This window comes from Echinops telfairi, unplaced genomic scaffold (genome assembly GCF_000313985.2).
Source record: "Echinops telfairi isolate 266 unplaced genomic scaffold, ASM31398v2 ScPeMD7_7420;HRSCAF=8458, whole genome shotgun sequence".
NCBI classification, from domain to species: domain Eukaryota; kingdom Metazoa; phylum Chordata; class Mammalia; order Afrosoricida; family Tenrecidae; genus Echinops; species Echinops telfairi.
The window spans coordinates 51,026,278-51,043,793 of NW_022111320.1; the positions used below are offsets into that span (position 1 = coordinate 51,026,278).

General features: G+C 50.0%; 1 protein-coding gene across 1 annotated transcript in view; it reads right to left on the reverse strand.

Annotated features, from left to right (window-relative positions):
* Positions 1–191: 191 nt before the first annotated feature.
* The window catches only part of IP6K1 (inositol hexakisphosphate kinase 1), a 21,010-nt gene continuing 3,685 nt past the window's right edge, over positions 192–17,516 (reverse strand). The window contains exons 2-5 of the mRNA XM_004715168.3: positions 12,940–13,150; positions 5,595–5,776; positions 3,889–4,064; positions 192–3,400 (exon numbers count right to left, since the gene is read on the reverse strand). Of these exons, the coding sequence (XP_004715225.1) occupies positions 2,882–3,400; positions 3,889–4,064; positions 5,595–5,776; positions 12,940–13,150 (1,088 nt within the window). The 3' untranslated portion in view covers positions 192–2,881. The remainder of the gene's footprint in view (positions 3,401–3,888; positions 4,065–5,594; positions 5,777–12,939; positions 13,151–17,516) is intronic.

A 17,516-nucleotide genomic window follows, 5' to 3' on the forward strand; every position in this document is an offset into this window, starting at 1 on the left:
GCAAAAGCGGAACTGGCGCCAAGGGCGAGGCTTCACTGGCAGCCAGCAGGACTCCGTCGCGGGAGGGGTCGCTTCCGGCTGCGCCCCCCAGGCCCCGCCCCCTCCGCGCCGGCCGGGAGTGGAAAAACGGGAGCTCGGGAGCAGGGCCTGATCTGGAATCCGCGAGGTTTTTACAAAGACGCAGACAGACCTTAATTTCTAGCGGCTTTATTTGGACATAACACGACCTCAGACACAAGCAGGGTGGACAGCGCTAGGTGCACAGAAAGGCGAGCTTGGCCGAGACCCACTCTCCGCACGCAAGGTCCCGACAAAAGGCAATTGCGCGGAGCCGCGGCCGGAGCCACGTGTAGCATCGGGGCGCGGGCCTCGGCGACGTGGACGGCGGGCGTGTTAGCTTCCAGGAAAGAGGCGTAGAAAGCGATTCCCAAAAGGCCAGGCTTTCCTGTTTCCAGAGAAGCAAAAGAATCAGGCCGGTCCCTCCCAGGGTTCTCAGATTTTTTTCCCCGCCCCTCAAAACACTTTTTAAATTGTCACAATACCAAATTCTACATAAAGTTCAAAGCAGTCTGCTTCTAGGGAACGTGCATATGGCCTGGCGTGCGCACGTGAGCAGTGGCTAATCATCTAGCCCAGGCCTAGCCCCATGGGAAAACCCCACAGCCATTGCACAAGCCCTGAGTGGGAGGGGCGGGGTCCCTGGCCAGCTGCTACACTGGTCCCCTTTCTCTGTAAGCACCGCCCCTGCCCGCCCCACCCTCACCCCAGGAGCTGGTGTCAGCTTGGCCCTGGGAAGCACGGTAGAGAGGGGTCACCTGGTGCGCCCAACCCGTGATCCCACGTTGCACTTTGGTCCCAAGTTGGGGCTGGGAAGGCAGACCCTGGCAGAAACGGCTCTGGCCTGGAAGGAAGGGGGCTGGGGGGCGGGGTGGCAGAAGTTTGCACACACATGCCCCCGACCCCCACCCCGGGACAATAGGGCTTCTGTCTCCAGGTAAGGAAAGTGCTGAGAAGAGGAGCCCTGCCCTTGGGGGGGGGGGGGGGGGGGCGATGACAGCAGCAAACCCCAGGCCTGCTTGCTCTCTTTAGTGCCAAGAAAACACTGAGCAGAAGTGGTGCAGCCTTCTCACTATGAAGAGCAGCAGAAGAGGGCAGCATCCGCTCCCAGACTTAATGGAGGTGCACAGCTGGACAGGTTCGATCAGAGTCCAGAGTGACACCAGACCCTGTGTCTTATCTTATCCTTTGTCTTGACAGGAAATGACTGTCTACACTAGCAACTATGCCTCTGTGACTAAATCCAGAATGGTACGAGAGAGAAAGTGGTCATTACTGACCAGAACTGGGCAAGCTGGTCCTCCAGCCCCAAGGAATGGGGACCTGCTCACCATCGACCAGCACAGGGTCAGGGCTGAGCGATGCAGGGAGAAGTGAGGCTGTGTCACTGAGGACAGGGGACATGACCCCTTGGTGCCAAAGCTGCTCAGCAGACACAGCCCCACAAGCTCACCGCTAACACCCCACAGGGGCACGCCCCAGTGACGGGGGCTCTCAGCAAGGGCTTGGAAGATGCAGCTTCACCTCCTGACCATGCACTTGACAGCCAGCAGGTCTCACAGCAAAAATGACAAACCATTTGGGGGTGGGGGGGGAGTGGAGGCCCCTGGTGGGCCTTCACTGCACCACTGTCAGTGCTAAAGGGCCCACGTGCCAGGCCCGTGGAGGGTGCTGAGCTCGCAGGGCAACATCTCTCACCACTCTGCGGCCAGCGCGCTCTTTGTGTAGGGTGAGCACCTGCTGGGGCAGGGCACAGGACTACAGGCTCACCTCAGGAGGGAGAGGGCTTTTGCTGAAAGCAGTATCTACTAATGAGCAAGGCGACACCCCAGAGAACGGACCCCTGAGACAGAGGCTGGCAGATGAACACACGGACAGACTAGGCTTCCATTAGTAGGGTCTGGGCACCTGTGTCCGGGGTGCAGGCAGTGCCCTGTGAGCAAAGAGCAGGCTTTCCCTCCAGGTCCAGGGCCTGAACCTGCTCCCACCAGTGCTGGCCTGGAATTGGGTCTGGGGAAAGGTGAGACCCTGGGGGGACTTGCAGCCCTGGGAGAAGCTGCCCAAGTGCCAAGAGCCCCACCCCCCAGAGCACAGGAACTGCAAACACTGTGTGGGCCACAGCTCGCAGAGGCTGAGGCCTGCTGGGGCACCACCTTCCTCAGCAGAGAGGCAGCAGGCAGGGTGGCCTCCAAAAGCAAGGGCTTCGGGAGAGGCTGGCTGGGGCACAAAGGCAGAAGGAGGAACAGGTTCAAGTGCCATGGGGTACTGAGGGAACCCAGGAGCCTGTCCTCTGAGGGGGCCCCAAGCCAAGGTCAGCGGGAGCAGCAGCCTCCAGAGCGGTGTCATCTGGCCTGCGGTCCCCTGGAACACCTGTTAAAAAGCTGGCTGACCAGAGTGCAACACTGTAAACGTTCAGTCAGGCACCCAGTCCCCTTCACTCCTGGGGGACCAAGGATGAGTAGGTAAGGAGGGGCCCTGAGCCAGCCCAAGGCTTCACCCTACAAACCCCAGGGCCCTGCAGCCACAGCCCCCGAAGACCCAGGCTTGAGAAGCCCGGGTCCAAGAGCACGTCTTCCTTCCTACATTAGCCTGGACACAGCAGCAGAGCCGCCGGAGCTCAGAAGCCTGGCTGAGAGGATCTGTTCTGCCTCCTTCACTGTGGATATATATGGATTCCAGGCTACAGCTAAAAACATTTCTTTTAGTTTACACCAAAGAGAAATATAACCCTTTAAAAGCAAAGTCTGTGTGTCCTCACGGCGAGTTCAGAGCGATGGTCCCTGCCTGTGGGTGAAGGAAGGGGTTCTGGGGCCCAGAGCTGGGCCTACTGGTTCTCGCCTCGCATCTGCTCCATGATGCTGATGAGGTTCTCCAGGCCAAACACATAGCCCCGGTCGGGCCCGTCGTGCACAGTGGGGTCATCCCGGAAACCCTTGAATGTGCTATGTGCAAAGTCGATCATGCGGACGTCCACCTTGGGCGGAGAGGAGGGACCCACGTCAGGGCTGGTGCTGGAACTGCAGGGTGAGGCCACCTCTGGGATGCCTGTGTCCAGGTGCTTGAGACGCATCTCGGACCAGCGGTCCAGGCAGGGCTCCAGCCGGCACTCCTTGCCATCGTAGATGACCAGCAGGGAGCTGGAGTAGAAGCGGTAGGAGGCCTGCCGCTCCAGCACGGTTTTCAGGCCCCGCAGTTTGCTCAAGATGGGCTCGAAGAGGTCCCGCCGCAGGTCCAGGCCGTTGTGCAGGTACTGGTAGAGGGCATTGCGGAAACCTTCGATGGAGAGCCCACGGCCGTAGTACTTGTTCCTGCAGAGGTAATGCCCTGTGTCCAGCTGGTACACCTGGAACCCCAGGAAACAGACAGTGAGCAGCAGGAGAGCTAGCGGCCTCATGGTGCCCTGGGGGAGCCCGTCTGGGAAAACATTGCTGACCAACCCAACCTCCGTGGGGTGGACAGGCTCTGCTCACCACCACCCTCCACCAGTCCCCGCCTCAGCTTTCCCACGCTAAAGCAAGAACACCAAGCCCAGGATGACAAGCTCCTTGCTGTCACCATTGGAAACGAGAGCATTTTGCTGACAGGTAAGGGTCACAGGTGCCCCAAGGTCCTGGAAGCAGGGTCTCAGTGAGGGCTCTCAGAGGGGCCCAGAGCCTGGTGCGGTGTCCGGGCCAAGGTCAGCTGGTAGGACACCGGGGTGGAGCGAGTGCTCCAGGAAGGACAAAGCCTGAGTGGTCGGCCGGCTCAGACAGAGCTGTACACAAGGTGGTAGAGGAGCCTCAGCATGGGCGACACCAGGTGAAGACATGAAGGCTTTGCGGGGCTCCTCACCTGCATGCCACACACCCTGACCCCCAGCGTGGCCGATGTGCTCTGCTCGCACTTCCTCATCTGCCGGGCTGCCTTCTCGGCAGATGCATCATCGCCATGCTGCCGGGTGCCCATCTTCAGGTCCAGCACGCAGGGGTACTTGAAGTGGTGCACCACGTTCTCCAGCAGAAGGAACTCTGGGCCACAGTCAAGGAGAAGCCCGACATTCACCATCGGCCCAGGGAAAGCGGAGGCCAGAGTGGCCGTCACCAAGGACAGCCTCAGCGTCACAGTCCATAGTCGCCCTACCGAGCCCCAGAGCGGGCTGTACACCCCTGGCTGCCCAGTCTGCTGTCACCCTAGCAGCACACACGCCAAAGACCTGGCTGCTCCAGGATGTCCCTGGGACCACAGGTAACCTACTTGGACCAGAAGCTCAGCGGAACCTGAGGCTCAAGAAAGACATCTGCACAGTGCTACTCCCCAAAGGGCAAATCTGAGTGCAGCAGGCCCAAGTGAGACTCTGTAGAAAAATCTAGTTTTGAATTTCGACCTTGCAATTTTCTCACAGACTGGGAGCCAGAGGACATGTGCACACTCACCGTCGGCCCCTCACACTTCCAGCAGCTGTGCTCAAACAGCTCTATGGTCCAGGACCGGCTGGGTCTGTCTTCATCTAACTCTACTTGTCCACACAGCCTAGCGTTAACTTGTGCTTGTGGACCAGGGTGCAGATTTGTCATATCTGCCACCTATCATAGGGACTTGAGCAATTCCCTATCTGAGTGTCATGACACAGCCAAGTAGTCTTGAAAAGACACTCTCAGGATCACTCTGATGATGAACATTTTAATATTTCTTAATTCCTCTTAGAGGAAATGATTTTAAAAGCCATTAAGTTGGGCTTCTACCAGATCTCACATAACCGAGAGACGGGTGAGGAGGCTGCAGAAACCCCTCCCACAGTGCCTGAGAGCCAGAGCTCAGACCTACACATACCCTCTCTCTCTGTCCCACTGCAGACAGGAGGGGAAGCACAATCAGTCCCCGCCTGCATCCCTCCTCCCCTGCCCCAGGGTATTGTAAACCTTGATCAATGCAGCCAGGAGCCCAGTGCGCTTTCCCTTGGAGGCTCCGCGTTGTGTCGTCTGAGACTTCCAAGCCCCCAACGACATCCAAATACCCAATCCAGGAGCCCCTTTCCCCTGCAGTCTCTTACAGTACTTTTATGTTGTACGTGCATGGTGTTTTATCTGTAGATAAAACAAACCACCATCCAACCAGACGTGGGTATTTTCCTCGTGGAGTCTGGGTGGGGGAGAAAGCCACGTGCACACACACAGACCGTATCCCATGCACCAACACTGTGGTACACTGGCTGCATGGCGCTACTTAGATTTGAATTCGAATCTTTAGTTCAGAAAAATTTGGTTCTTCCATCACAGCAGTCACATTTCAGTTGCTCGGTATGGCCCCACTGTGACCAGCACAGACCCGACCAGTCCCACCCTCACAGAGAGTTCTTAGTGGGCAGCACTGAGTGTACCGCCAGGTCGTAGGCTTCAGTGTCACCAATCCTGGGAGAGAGAGAGGACAAATGCATGCTGGTGAAAGGTCACACCTTGAGGAAAAGGCACCCGAGGGAGGACGAGGACGATGTGAGGGCCCAGCACAGCGAGGGGCCTTGGCCACGGGCCCAGAGGGCAGCACTGAGGGGGCAAGGATACTGTAGAGCTTCCGGTCCTTGGACTCGGAGCGCATGCGGCTCAGCTGCTGCTTGTGGCAGCGCAGGCTCCAGGGGTTGTGGCTGATCTTCTCAGAACTCAGCCCGCTGTTGCCATCCAGCATCTGGAAAGGGACATCTGAGTGGCCGTGCAGCTCCACCTTCGGACTCTTCGCCTCTTGGGAGCTGAGGAGGAAGAACATGTATGTCACCGAGGGGATCTGACAGGTCTCCCCTCTGGGGCGTGACCAGGCAGGACAGGGAAGGCTGCATGGGCCTATCCTCTGTCCCAGACACTAATGACAGGGGCGCAGAGGCCAGAAGCGGTGACGGGATGAGGAGTGTTCTTCCTGACAAAGTACGTGGTGAAAATGGTGTATTTCACACACAAGCACAGGTGCAGCAGGGGTATGACTGTTAGGACATGGCAATGTCCCAGCTTGCCCCATGACGTCTAGAACAGCTGCCTATAACCAGGCAGAAAGAAAGCGTATGCTGGCACTAGACGTGGAGAAACCTGTCTTTGCCATCAGGCCTGGGAAGGTTGGAAAACATCAGAGAAAAACAGCAGGGCAGTGTCTGCCCTGAGCAGGCCCTGGAGGTTCCTGTGCTTCTCTGTGGAGAATGCACGGGGCCACTTGGTGAGGGAATCTCACTTAGAAACCCACAGGGGAGAGGACGACTCACATGGACAACACTGGGGCTTGTCTCCACCACTGCATTTTGCTTGTAGTAACTTGCAATGCTACATATTACACTGCCAAGCAAGGAAAAGCCATCCCACACTGGTGGTGGCCACGCACACTAGAAATGAAAACGCAGGTGTGGGCTCAGCGCTGAGGCAGAGCCGACAGCAAAAGCCAGGGCCACCTCATCCCCCAGTGCTGCTGGCCTCTTCTCTAATTGTGGACTAAGTCTGAGGGCTAGTGTGTGCTGACCGTGCGAGCTCTTCCCTGTAGGCTGGCTCGGGGGGCTGGGTGACACTGGCTCAGAGCCACTGGGAGAGACCCTATTTCCCTTTAACAAGAAGTAGAGACCTCCGATGGCTTTCGGCATGACAAATTCAGCAAAGTGGACATTTTCTTTTGGCCATCCATACACTTGATTTATGATCCCTTCAGAAAACATCAAGATGAAGGGGGGGGGGGGGAGTTAAAAGGCAAACATCAAGATGTGTTCATACATTTGCCAAGTGGACCCACAGTCTCTCTACCCAATGGGGCTCCCGTCACGCCTGGCATCACCACTGGTGTCACAGGCCTGGTGAAGAACCAAGCGCAACTCCCTTGAGTGTCTTACAGAGAGGCACTGCTAACAAGCCGGGCAGCGGCCTGTCCCTGCAGGCAGAGCTTCACCTTGAAAGGCAGAGCGGTGAGCCTGGGGCCCAGGCGGGCCTTGACATTACTCTGGGCTCCCTGGCTGTTTACTAGATGAATCATGAAGCAGCTTTTGTACCTTTGGAGAACAAAAGACAACAAACTCAAAACAGCCGCTGACGGGAACCTTGCCTGACGGACGGACGGACAGGGGAGCACTCCCAAAGTCATCCATCAAGGAAACATCTCCCCTCATGGGGGCAGAGGCGGGCACAGGGAAGCGCTTTTGCAGCCTAGCCAGAGAGGACCCCTGGCTGAGGATGTGGAAAGGACCCACCACACTCAGCAGAGTGGGTCTGTCTGGAAGAGGCTGGCAATCTTGGCCCTCCCAGAGCTGTGAGAGGCAGAGGGTAATTAAGGCAGGCTCTGCTGGAGTGCGGAGGTCAGAAACAATGGTGTGCTCCCTCCTTAAAGGGAATGCCCAACGTCAACTAGCAAGTCCAACCACCAAGGACCCCATCCACTAGAATAGTTCATTTTATGGTGGCAAATACCCACCGCTCAACCGTCTCCACATGTACTGCTTGTTGCCGCCACTGTCAGGGACCACTGCGTGGACTCCAGCTAAGAGTGGCCAGAGGTACAAGAGAACAAAAGACAGTCTGGCTCTGTGCCACCTTCACAATTGTTGCTGTGTTTGACCCCAATATTGGAGCCAATAGGTCAAGCCACCTCATTGAAGGGTTTCCTCCTTTTGCTGACCCTCTCATCTACCAAGACCGATGTCCTTCTTCAGAGACTGGTCCATCCAGATAACATGTATGTGAGACGACAGAGTCTCAGCACCCTCCTTTCTTTTTTGGAGTGTGTGTGTGTGTGTGTGTGTGTGTGTGTGTGTGTGTGTGTTTTAATCGTGTTATTAGGGGCTGATACAACTCTTATCACAATCCATACATACATACAATTGTGTAAAGCATATTTGTACATTCATTGCCCTCATCATTCTCAAACCGTTTGCTCTCCACCTAAGCCCCCCCTACCCCCCCATTTTCCCCCCTTCCCTCCCGCTCCCCCTCCCTCATGAACCCTTGATAATTTATACATTATTATTTTGACATATCTTGCCCTGTCCGACGTCTCCCTTCACCCACTTTTCTGTTGTCCGTCCCCCAGGGAGGAGGTCACATGTAGATCCTTTTAATCGATTTTCCCTGTCCAACCCACCCCCATCTACGCTCCCAGTATCGCCACTCACACCACTGGTCCATGAAGGGATCATCCTCCCTGGATTCCCTGTGTTTCCAGTGCCTATCTGTACCAGTGTACATCCTCTGGTCTAGCCAGACTTGCAAGGTCGAATTCGGATCATGATAGTGGGGAGGGAGGAAGTATTTAGGAACTAGAGGAAAAGTTGTATTTTTCATCGTTGCTACATCGCACCCTGACTGGCTCGTCTCCTCCCCGAGACCCCTCTGCAAGGGGATCTCCAGTGGCCTACAAATGGGCTTTGGGTCTCCACTCCGCACTCGCCCCCTCATTCACTATGGTTAAGATTTTTTGTTCTGATGATGCCTGACACCTGATCCCTTCGACACCTCGTGATCGCACAGGCTGGCGTGCTTCTTCCCTGTGGGCTTCGTTGCACCCTCCTTTCTAAGGCGTATTCTGGCATACCTCTCCCGGGTTTGTTTGTTCTCTTGGTAGTCTCGTGTCGTGGCTAGGTGTCATCTCGAGTTGGTTCCGACCCACAGCCACCCTAAGCACAACAGAACAAAACACTGCCTGGCCCTGCGTCATCCTCGATGTTCCCATGCTTGAGCCCGTTGCTGCAGCCACGGTGTCAGTTCACCTCCTTGGCAGCCTTCCTCTTTCTCACTGCCTCTTTACTTTACAAGCATTAAGTCCTTCTCCAGGGACTGGTCTCTCTTGATAACATGTCCAAAGTATGTAAGATGACATCTCACCATCCTTACCTGTAAGGAGCACTCTGGCCATACTTCTTCCAGGACAGATTTGTGCTTCTGATGGTCTTCACCTTTGGCAGTCTATGATATATTCAATATTCTTCACTAACACCACAATCCTAAAGTATCAATTCTTCTGGTCTTTCTCATTCATTGTTCAGCTTTCCCAGTACATATGAGATGAGGCAGCTTACAATATCATTATTGGGGTCAGGCCTATCTTAGGACTCGAGGTGTTTTCTTTGCTTTCCCGTGCTTTAAAGAGGCCACATTTGCAGCAGATTTTCCCAGTGATATCTCATCTAATCTGCTGGCTGCTGCTTCCATGAGCGCCGACTGTGGATCCTTTACAGAAAAGGCTGTTTTTCTTCTGTTTATCTACATAATGCTCATTGATCTTGGTATGAGACCTTTGACGTAGACGCGTAAACCAATGCTGAAGGCTGTACTCTTTGACTGTCATCAGGAAGTGTCTCCAGTCTTCTTTGCTTTCAGCAAACCAGGTGGTGTCACCTGCATACTGCAAGCTGTCTGTTAGTAAGCTTCCCTCCAATCCCGATGCTACGCTCCTTTAGAGTCCAGCTTCTTGCAGTACTTGCTCAGCACGCACACTGAATACGCGTGGAAAGAACTGTGGAGCAGCTCCTTGTACAAGCCCCTCAAGAGCACGATTCAATCTTCCGAAGCTCCCGTCCTTTGCAGCGTGATCCAGTGTGCCGAATGCCTTCACACAATCAAACACAGGTAAGCACAATCTTTTGGGTCTTCTCTGTTCTGTTTTCAGGCAAGATCCATCTGACATCAGCAATGACATCTTTCCTCGGTACCACCTCTTCTAAATATGACTTAGATTGTTGGCATTTCTTGTCCATGTGCTGCTGCATTTGTTCTCTGATTATCTCCAGCAAAGCTTTGCTTACAAGGTCACAGATGCACCCTTTCAGGTTCCAATCTCATCTTTGGAGACACTGTTGTGAATTTTATCCCATCACTGCTGTGAATTTTAGCCCATCTAGGTAGTTCTTAAGAGTATTTAAATGCATTTGCTATGGAATCCATCATGATTATCTCTATAACCACATAAGAAAGTTCACATTGATTTCAGTTATGCTTTGTTTTGAACAATTCAGTGGTATGTATCTAATGTCAGACCATTTTCAGCAGCCTGCAAAGGAATCCCTTACCAATCCTCTCTCTCTTCAGCCGCTGGCAACCTCTTATCATCTTTGTGCCTCTAGACCAGTGATTCTCAATCTTTCTAATGCCGTGACCCTTTCACACTGTTCCTCATGCTGTGGGGACACCCCCAACCATAAAATTATTTTCGTTCCTACTTCATAACTGTAATTTTGCTACTGTTATGATTCGGGTGACCCCTGTGCAAGGGTCATTACACACACACACACACACACACACACACACACTCACACACCCCCAACGGGGTCACGACACACAGGTTGGGAACTGCTGCTCTAGAGACTTATATAAAGAGAATCACATAATGTGTTTTTGTGTGACTGGCTCCTTTCACTGAGCAGAATACTTTCTTTTTCTAAACAACGTCGTGTGAATTAGGTGAGTGTTACAGGACCGATCATTAGTTTTACACACACATTTTGTTTCCACTCACTGACTGCAATCCTCTCGGTATACCTTCTCTTTTCCACTTCCTCCCTGACTTTCCATCCTGCCTCATTTCCTAACTCATCTCTCAACTTTGTCTTTGAGTAAATGCTCCTTTAGATTTTAAATGGTTATTCTAACAAGAGCGCATGTTCATTTCCAGACGTAGAGGGTGACTGAGGGCCACCGTTTCGATCTGACCAGTGGGACTGTTGTCTTTCCTGATTTGGCATGTTGTTCCACAGATCTCTCCCACTCTATGCAGGCCCGTCGAATGGGGTCCTTTTCAGAGCAGTTAGCAGTGGTAGTGAGCCTCCACTAGTTCTGATCTTGGGGGGTGGGGGTGGGGGGCGCTGATGTTTATTTCCATAGTCTATTCATTCACTGACTAAATAGACTCAAGATGTTCAATGCTCATTCATGTTGCAGCATGTACCAGTACTTCATTTGCTTTAATGTTGTTTTTTCTTTAAGTAACATTCCACTGTGGATACATCACATCTTATTTAACCATTCATCTGCTGTTTCATCTTTTGACTATTGTGATTAATGCTATCGACGTTCATTTATGTTTTTGCATGAGATACGGAGGTCCCCCTAAAAAAACCTGGATCCCCCGCCCCCAAAGCTATGTATGTAAATTTTTCTATAAAACAATCTTGTCACCTTCAAAGCATTTTCCCTTATACTTAAAACATTTGTCAAATCTGCAATTCCATTCTTGGAAACATTTTTTCAAATTCATCCGTTTGGATGGCTGACAGCACCTCCCTTGCCTTTTCTTCACCTCTTCTAGGTTGTCAAATCACTGTCCTTTCACGTCCCTCTGCATTCGCAGAAACAAAAAGAAGTCACATGGAGTGAGGTCAGGTGAGTAAGGTATGTGGGGCAAGAGGGGCATCCTATTTTTTGCCAAAAACTGGCACAGTGAGATGGCTACATGAGCAGGTGCACTGCAGCAAAGCTAGTCCCCCAGTGTGCCACACATCAGGTCTTTTTAGTCACAAGCACAGTCTTACATAATCTTTCAGAACCTCTAAATAGAAAGCTTGATGAACAGTCTGACCTGGTGGAACAAACTCCAAATGCACTACGAGTTGACATTTTGGTCATTTTTGCACTACATTTTGACATTTTTGTCAACTCGTAGTGCATTTGGAGTTGAAGGACCACACCCAGAACAAGGTTTGTCATCCATCGACATTTCACCTTTTTTGAAACAAGAAAATCACTCGTACACTTGAGTTTTCCCCATTGCGCTGTCCTTCTAAGCTGTGCTCAACATCACAACAGTTTCTGCAGAATTTTTCCCAAGCAGGACACAATTCACAGCTACACGCTGTTCTCTTAAATTGGCCATCACGAAAAAAATGAGGTCTGAGCAAAACTGCTTTCACACAAAAAATTCACTGTGACCAGAGGGAACCTTCCCAGGCAACGCCACTGGTTGCACTAACCCAGAGCGAGTTGCTCGATGCTTGCCTAGACAGAAAAATGCATTTACAAAGCTCCATCCAGTGGAGCTTTTTCCCAGTTTGGGGGGTAGGGTACCCTTCATATGGTTTCAATTATTTTGGGTATATTGCTGGGTGTAACTCTTGGAGGAACTGCCCAATAGCTTTACAATGTGACAGCGCCATTGTACATTCCTTCAGCAGGGTGGGAGGGGGTCCACATCCTTGCCAACACTTGTTCTTTGTTTTGATTTTTTGTTCACTGTTTTGATTATAGCTATTCTAGAATTGTCACATTTTTACATGAAATATCAAGAAGCATGGTTCTGTGTAAAGACTTCTTTTTTATTTTTTTAAATCATTTTATTGGGGGCTCACACAAGTCTTATCACAATCCATACATACATCCATTGTGTCAAGCACATTTGTACATTTGTTGCCATCATCATTCTCAAAACATTTGCTTTCTACTTGAGCCCTTGGTATCAGCTCCTCGTTTTCCCCCTCCCTCATGAACCCTTGATAATTTATAATTATTATTTTGTAAGACTACATTCCTAGCCTATAAGAACACTTAATTTCCAATACAATAAGCTAAATTGCATGTGCAGGGAAGGTTCGTGGTGGGTATCAAAGTCTCAGAGAGGGCTGCTCTCTAAAGTGACTGTGGACACGTGGGTGGCGGCCTCTGCAGAAAGCTGGAGCAGCTCAGCTCTGTGAACGAGGCATCACCAGTACAGGTCATCCCTGCTCACAGTGAGCTGAGAGGGCTTCATTCTTTCTTGAGCTGCTACAGTTCTTAGCAGAATGAGGCATTGCTGGGGCACAGTGCTTCTCAGGAACTAACCACTCCTATGGGGGGGTGGCCCCATGAGAGCCATCTTCCCTCAGCCTTGAGCTTCCCATGATACGTTCACAGGCTCTAGAGATGCCCTCAGTGCTGTGTCCACAGGACTGGACACACGTATGCAGCCCTGCTCACCACCCCTTACCTCTCAGAGGGCTCGAGGGGCAGACTGGCTTTCTCCTCTTTGTGGTCGCTGCCACTGCCTGACCGGTGCAGGCTCCGGCGTGAATGTTTGCGCCGAGGTTGCTCCCGCTCTGGTGTGTCATCTTGCTCCATGGTCTCACTTTCCACATATGGATAGGCCACCAGGTTGATGTAACCATCGCTGTCTCCCTCAAAACAGACAGACACTACGCCTGTTGACAAAAGGACAGCAAAAGTTAACGCTGGCACAGACAGGGACCACACAGCAGGCCGCCACACCCTCTCTCCCACAGAAGATGAACCTCAACTGCCCTGAACAAAGTCGAGATCAACCATGACCAGTGGACAGCATCTCCCAGAGGAGAAGAGTGCTGACCACTCCCACTCTCTCTCTGCTCCTTACCTCTGACCGTAGAAAACCAGGTACTTCTTACTTCGTTACTTAGCCTTCTCAGATGCTAATTTCTGCACTAACCAGAACTGTATTCTCTACCTGATACTCACATGGTATATTTAACACTTTTCTTATTTATACCATCTTATGATGCTTCCAGTTCCTGTGTGTGTCCCCCTCTAGTTCTGGCCTCCTCCTCTCGAGCAGTGCATGCAGAGGGACAGAGACACTTCTCCCTCCACAGTACAGCTGCACACACTGAGCTCAACACGGAGAACTTCCCTCCCCGCACCAAGCCACCGGCACCTTGCAGCTGAAACTACACTCTGGTTTCCATACTGTGCTCAAGGACACGTTTATTGTATTCATTTTGAATGAACACACTGCTCACAATTTCCTCTGTACTAATACTAAGTAAGTAAGTTAAAATACAGTTTCTTGCAACCTAGTTCAAGTATGACATTAAAAGGCAAAACAGGTCCAGACCACCTTAGGTAAACTTCTACACCCACCTTCTGACAGCTACACTGCTATTTCACGCTCTCGTACGCATAATCTGAAATCTGGTAAGAAGTACTTGGAATATGACCAAAAGTTCTCTTCTCTTTGGCCCATTTGCCTTTCGAAGCAAAAGCTCTCCGAAAGCAGAGTGAAATGAGTTTGTGATTTTTCCCCTACATCCCCAGCACATGGGTCTAAGCTTAACATGCGTGCCTGGGCTTTTTTACACAGATGGCTGCCTCTTCCGTGGGTTACAACTCCCCTTTCCTCCGTCTGTCTCTACCAAAGGCTCGATTTGGTTCAGCTGCATACCCTCTGGCATATATTCCCCACGTCTCCTGGGCTCCCCCTCATGTTCTGACCTAGCATGGCCTCCAGGCCGTTTACTGCAGCTGACTCAAGGTGAAAGCCAGTCCCAGTTTCCCCCTTTCTTGGTTTACTCGTTCTGCAAAAACACACTTGCAAATAAGTTCTTGAGAAAAGATATTCAGGAGGTTATTTTTATGAATCCTTTGCATGATTTCATTCTGTTCCAATAATTGCTTGATAGCTTGTCTGAACACACCAATCGATGTCATGTGAAAATGAACAAAGAGTTGGCTTCTTCTCTCATTTGCACATCTCCCATGTCTCCCTTTCTTGCCTAAGTGCACTGACCAGAAGCTCCGGGGGATGTGCATCAGTGTGGTAAACAAGGACCACCTTTGTCTCCTTCTTTTTCTCCCTTTCTTTCTTAAAAAAACAGCTTCATTGGCATTTAATTCACATAGCATACAATTTAATCATTCAATCATATTAAGAAGATTTGTACAATCACCACTACAATCAATTCCAGAACATTTTCTTCTCATACACGTGGTTAGCTCCAACTTCCCCCATGCTCCCGGCCATCTCTGTCTTGTTCTTTATCTCAGAGGGGAAGCACTTGTTTCATCTCTAAGTATGGTGCTAGTTACAAGTTGCCCTTTATCAAGTTGAAAAAGTTCCTTTTAATGCCTTGCTTGCTTTTTAATCAAGAATGAATGTTAGATTCCTGCCGTCACCCAAACGCTTTTTCTGCATCTTGAGATGATCGGATGGTTCTTCTTTGTCCGGTCTATTAATATGGTGAGTTAAATCGATTTTTGACTGCTAAACCAACCCTGCATTCCTCAGGTCAACCCCACTCGGTTATGATGTATTAAGCTTTTCACATATTACTAGACAGCATTTGCTAAAGTTCTGTTCAATTTTTTCATGCATAGACTCACGAGGGTGATTTTCTTGTTCCATGGTGGGCCCATCAAATAAGTTGAAAATTAATTTTCTGGAAACTGTGTATAGAACTGGTGGTATTCTTCCTTAAATATTTGGTCAGATTCACTAGTGAAAATATCTGGGCCTACAGTATTCTACATGGGAATGTTTTAAACACCAATTTCAATTTGTTCGGTAGTCAGAGCTGATCAGGTCATCCCTGTCTTCTTGAGTGAGCTCTGGTAGTTTGTATCTTTAAAAGAATTTGTTCATCTGATCTAAGTTGTAGAATTTATTGACATAAAATTCCCAGTATTCTCTTATTTTTAGAAATATTAATAGAATCTAATAATGACACTATCATTCATGAAACCGATCATTTATATCTTCCTTTTTTTCCCCCGATTAGTTTGGTTTACCAATTTTATTGTTCTTATCAAAAACCTATCATTTGGTTTCATTGATTTTCTTTACTTCTGCCCACTTTTCCTAATTGACTTGTAAGAGCTTTAATCATTTTTTTTTGAAATATTATCTGGAAGCTAGTCTTTTGTCAATTATATGCGTTTTAACCATTGTTATCTCTTCATTTTCTTGAGGGATATATTTTGATTAACTTAAGACTAATTTTATAAGTCAAATATGTAATTCTTTCTTTTTCAATTAGTTTTTCTGTCTTGCTGGGCCTACTAAAGTTAATCGAATCCTTTCATTCTCTGCAGAAGCAAGCCGTTGGAGCACCCCAGCAAACCAGCGCCACCCAGTATCAGGGGAAACTGTGCTGAAGGCAAGAAGGAATATGCTTCCTTCAGAGAAAGTAACACTTGACCACTAAGGGAGTGCAATGGTGTACTTTTAGTTGAGGGAAAAAATGTTTTATAAAATACTCTTTGGGTATGGATACATACTTCTTTACCTCTTTCATTGTGTAAGTATGACATAGGTAGGAAAACAAAACTCGTATTCTTTTAATTCATCTGATATAACTCCTCATTTTCTTGACTTTCATAAAACTAACTTAACAGGGAAAGCGGGACCAGACTTCAACTCGGTGCTCCAAGATGTCTGAGGGGCTGGTCCTGATCCCAACTACGTGGACAGCCACCCCTTCTCCAGAATTTACTTCAGAGGACAACACTGAAGCTGCAGCTCAGGGCGAGGGACGTATCTGATCAGAGTCCACAGGATCAAATGAAGGGGGAGAAAGAGAGCGCACAGAGAGGACCACCTGGCCGGCCCCACTATGAGACATGCACCTCTCACTGACCCACAGCTCTACAGGGAACAACACTGGAGACACAGTGCAGAAACTGCCCCTGATCTGACCCCACCACACTGAAGAAAACAGTAAGGGCGTGCAACAGAACAGCAAAGGGAGCAGAGAATGGAAGTCCTGAGGGAGTTCCAAAAATAGACTTTGGGGACAGGGCATGGCACTCCATCAGACTCGACCAGAAAACACTCCTAAAGGTCAACAAACAGACCTTGAACTATATATACAGGCTTTTCTTTTTTTGTGTCATTGTTTTTTTGTTGTTTTGTTTTGTTGCTTTGGCTTGCTCTGTCTTGTTTTTGTGCATATTATTATGTCTGCAGGTCTATCTAGATAAGATAAGCTGGATAAACAATCTGGAGGAGAAAACAATGGGACCGACAGTTTAGGGAGGACATGGGAGAGGGGGAGGTGGGGGGAAAGGAATTGGTGTTAACACACCCAGGGACAAGGGAACAACAAGTGATCCAAAATCAGTGGCGAGGAGGGTGTAAGAGGCCTGGTAGGGCTTGATCAACGGCAATGTAACCTAGAGGAATTACTGAAACCCAAATGAAGGCTGAGCATAATAGTGGGACAAGAGGAAAGTAAAAGGAAATAGAGGAGAGAACTAGGAGGCAAAGGGCATTTATAGAGGTCTAACTAAAGGCATGTACATATGTAAATATATCTACATATGATGATGGGGAAATAGCTCTATGTGCATATATTTATAGGTCTAGTATTAAGGTAGCAGATGGACATTGGGCCTCCACTCAATGCAAGAACACTTTGTTCTATTAAATTGGCATTCCATTATACTCACCTTCCCGACACAATAGCCGAAGACAAGGCGGGTGCATAAGCAAATGTGGTGAAGAAAGCTGATGGTGCCCAGCTATCAAAAGATACAGTGTCTGGGGTCTTAAAGGCTTGAATATAAACAAGCGGCCATCTAGTTGAGAAGCAACAAAACCCACATGGAAGAAGTATACCAGCCTGTATGATCACCAGGTGTCGATAGGATCATCAGGTATCAGGCATCAAAGAACAAAAAATCGTATCATTGTGAATGAGGGGGAGTACAGAGTGGAGACCCAAAACCCGTCTGTAGGAAACTGGACATCCCCGCCCCTTACATAGGGGCTGCGGAGAGGAGACAAGCCAGTCAGGGTACAGTACAGCACCGATGAAA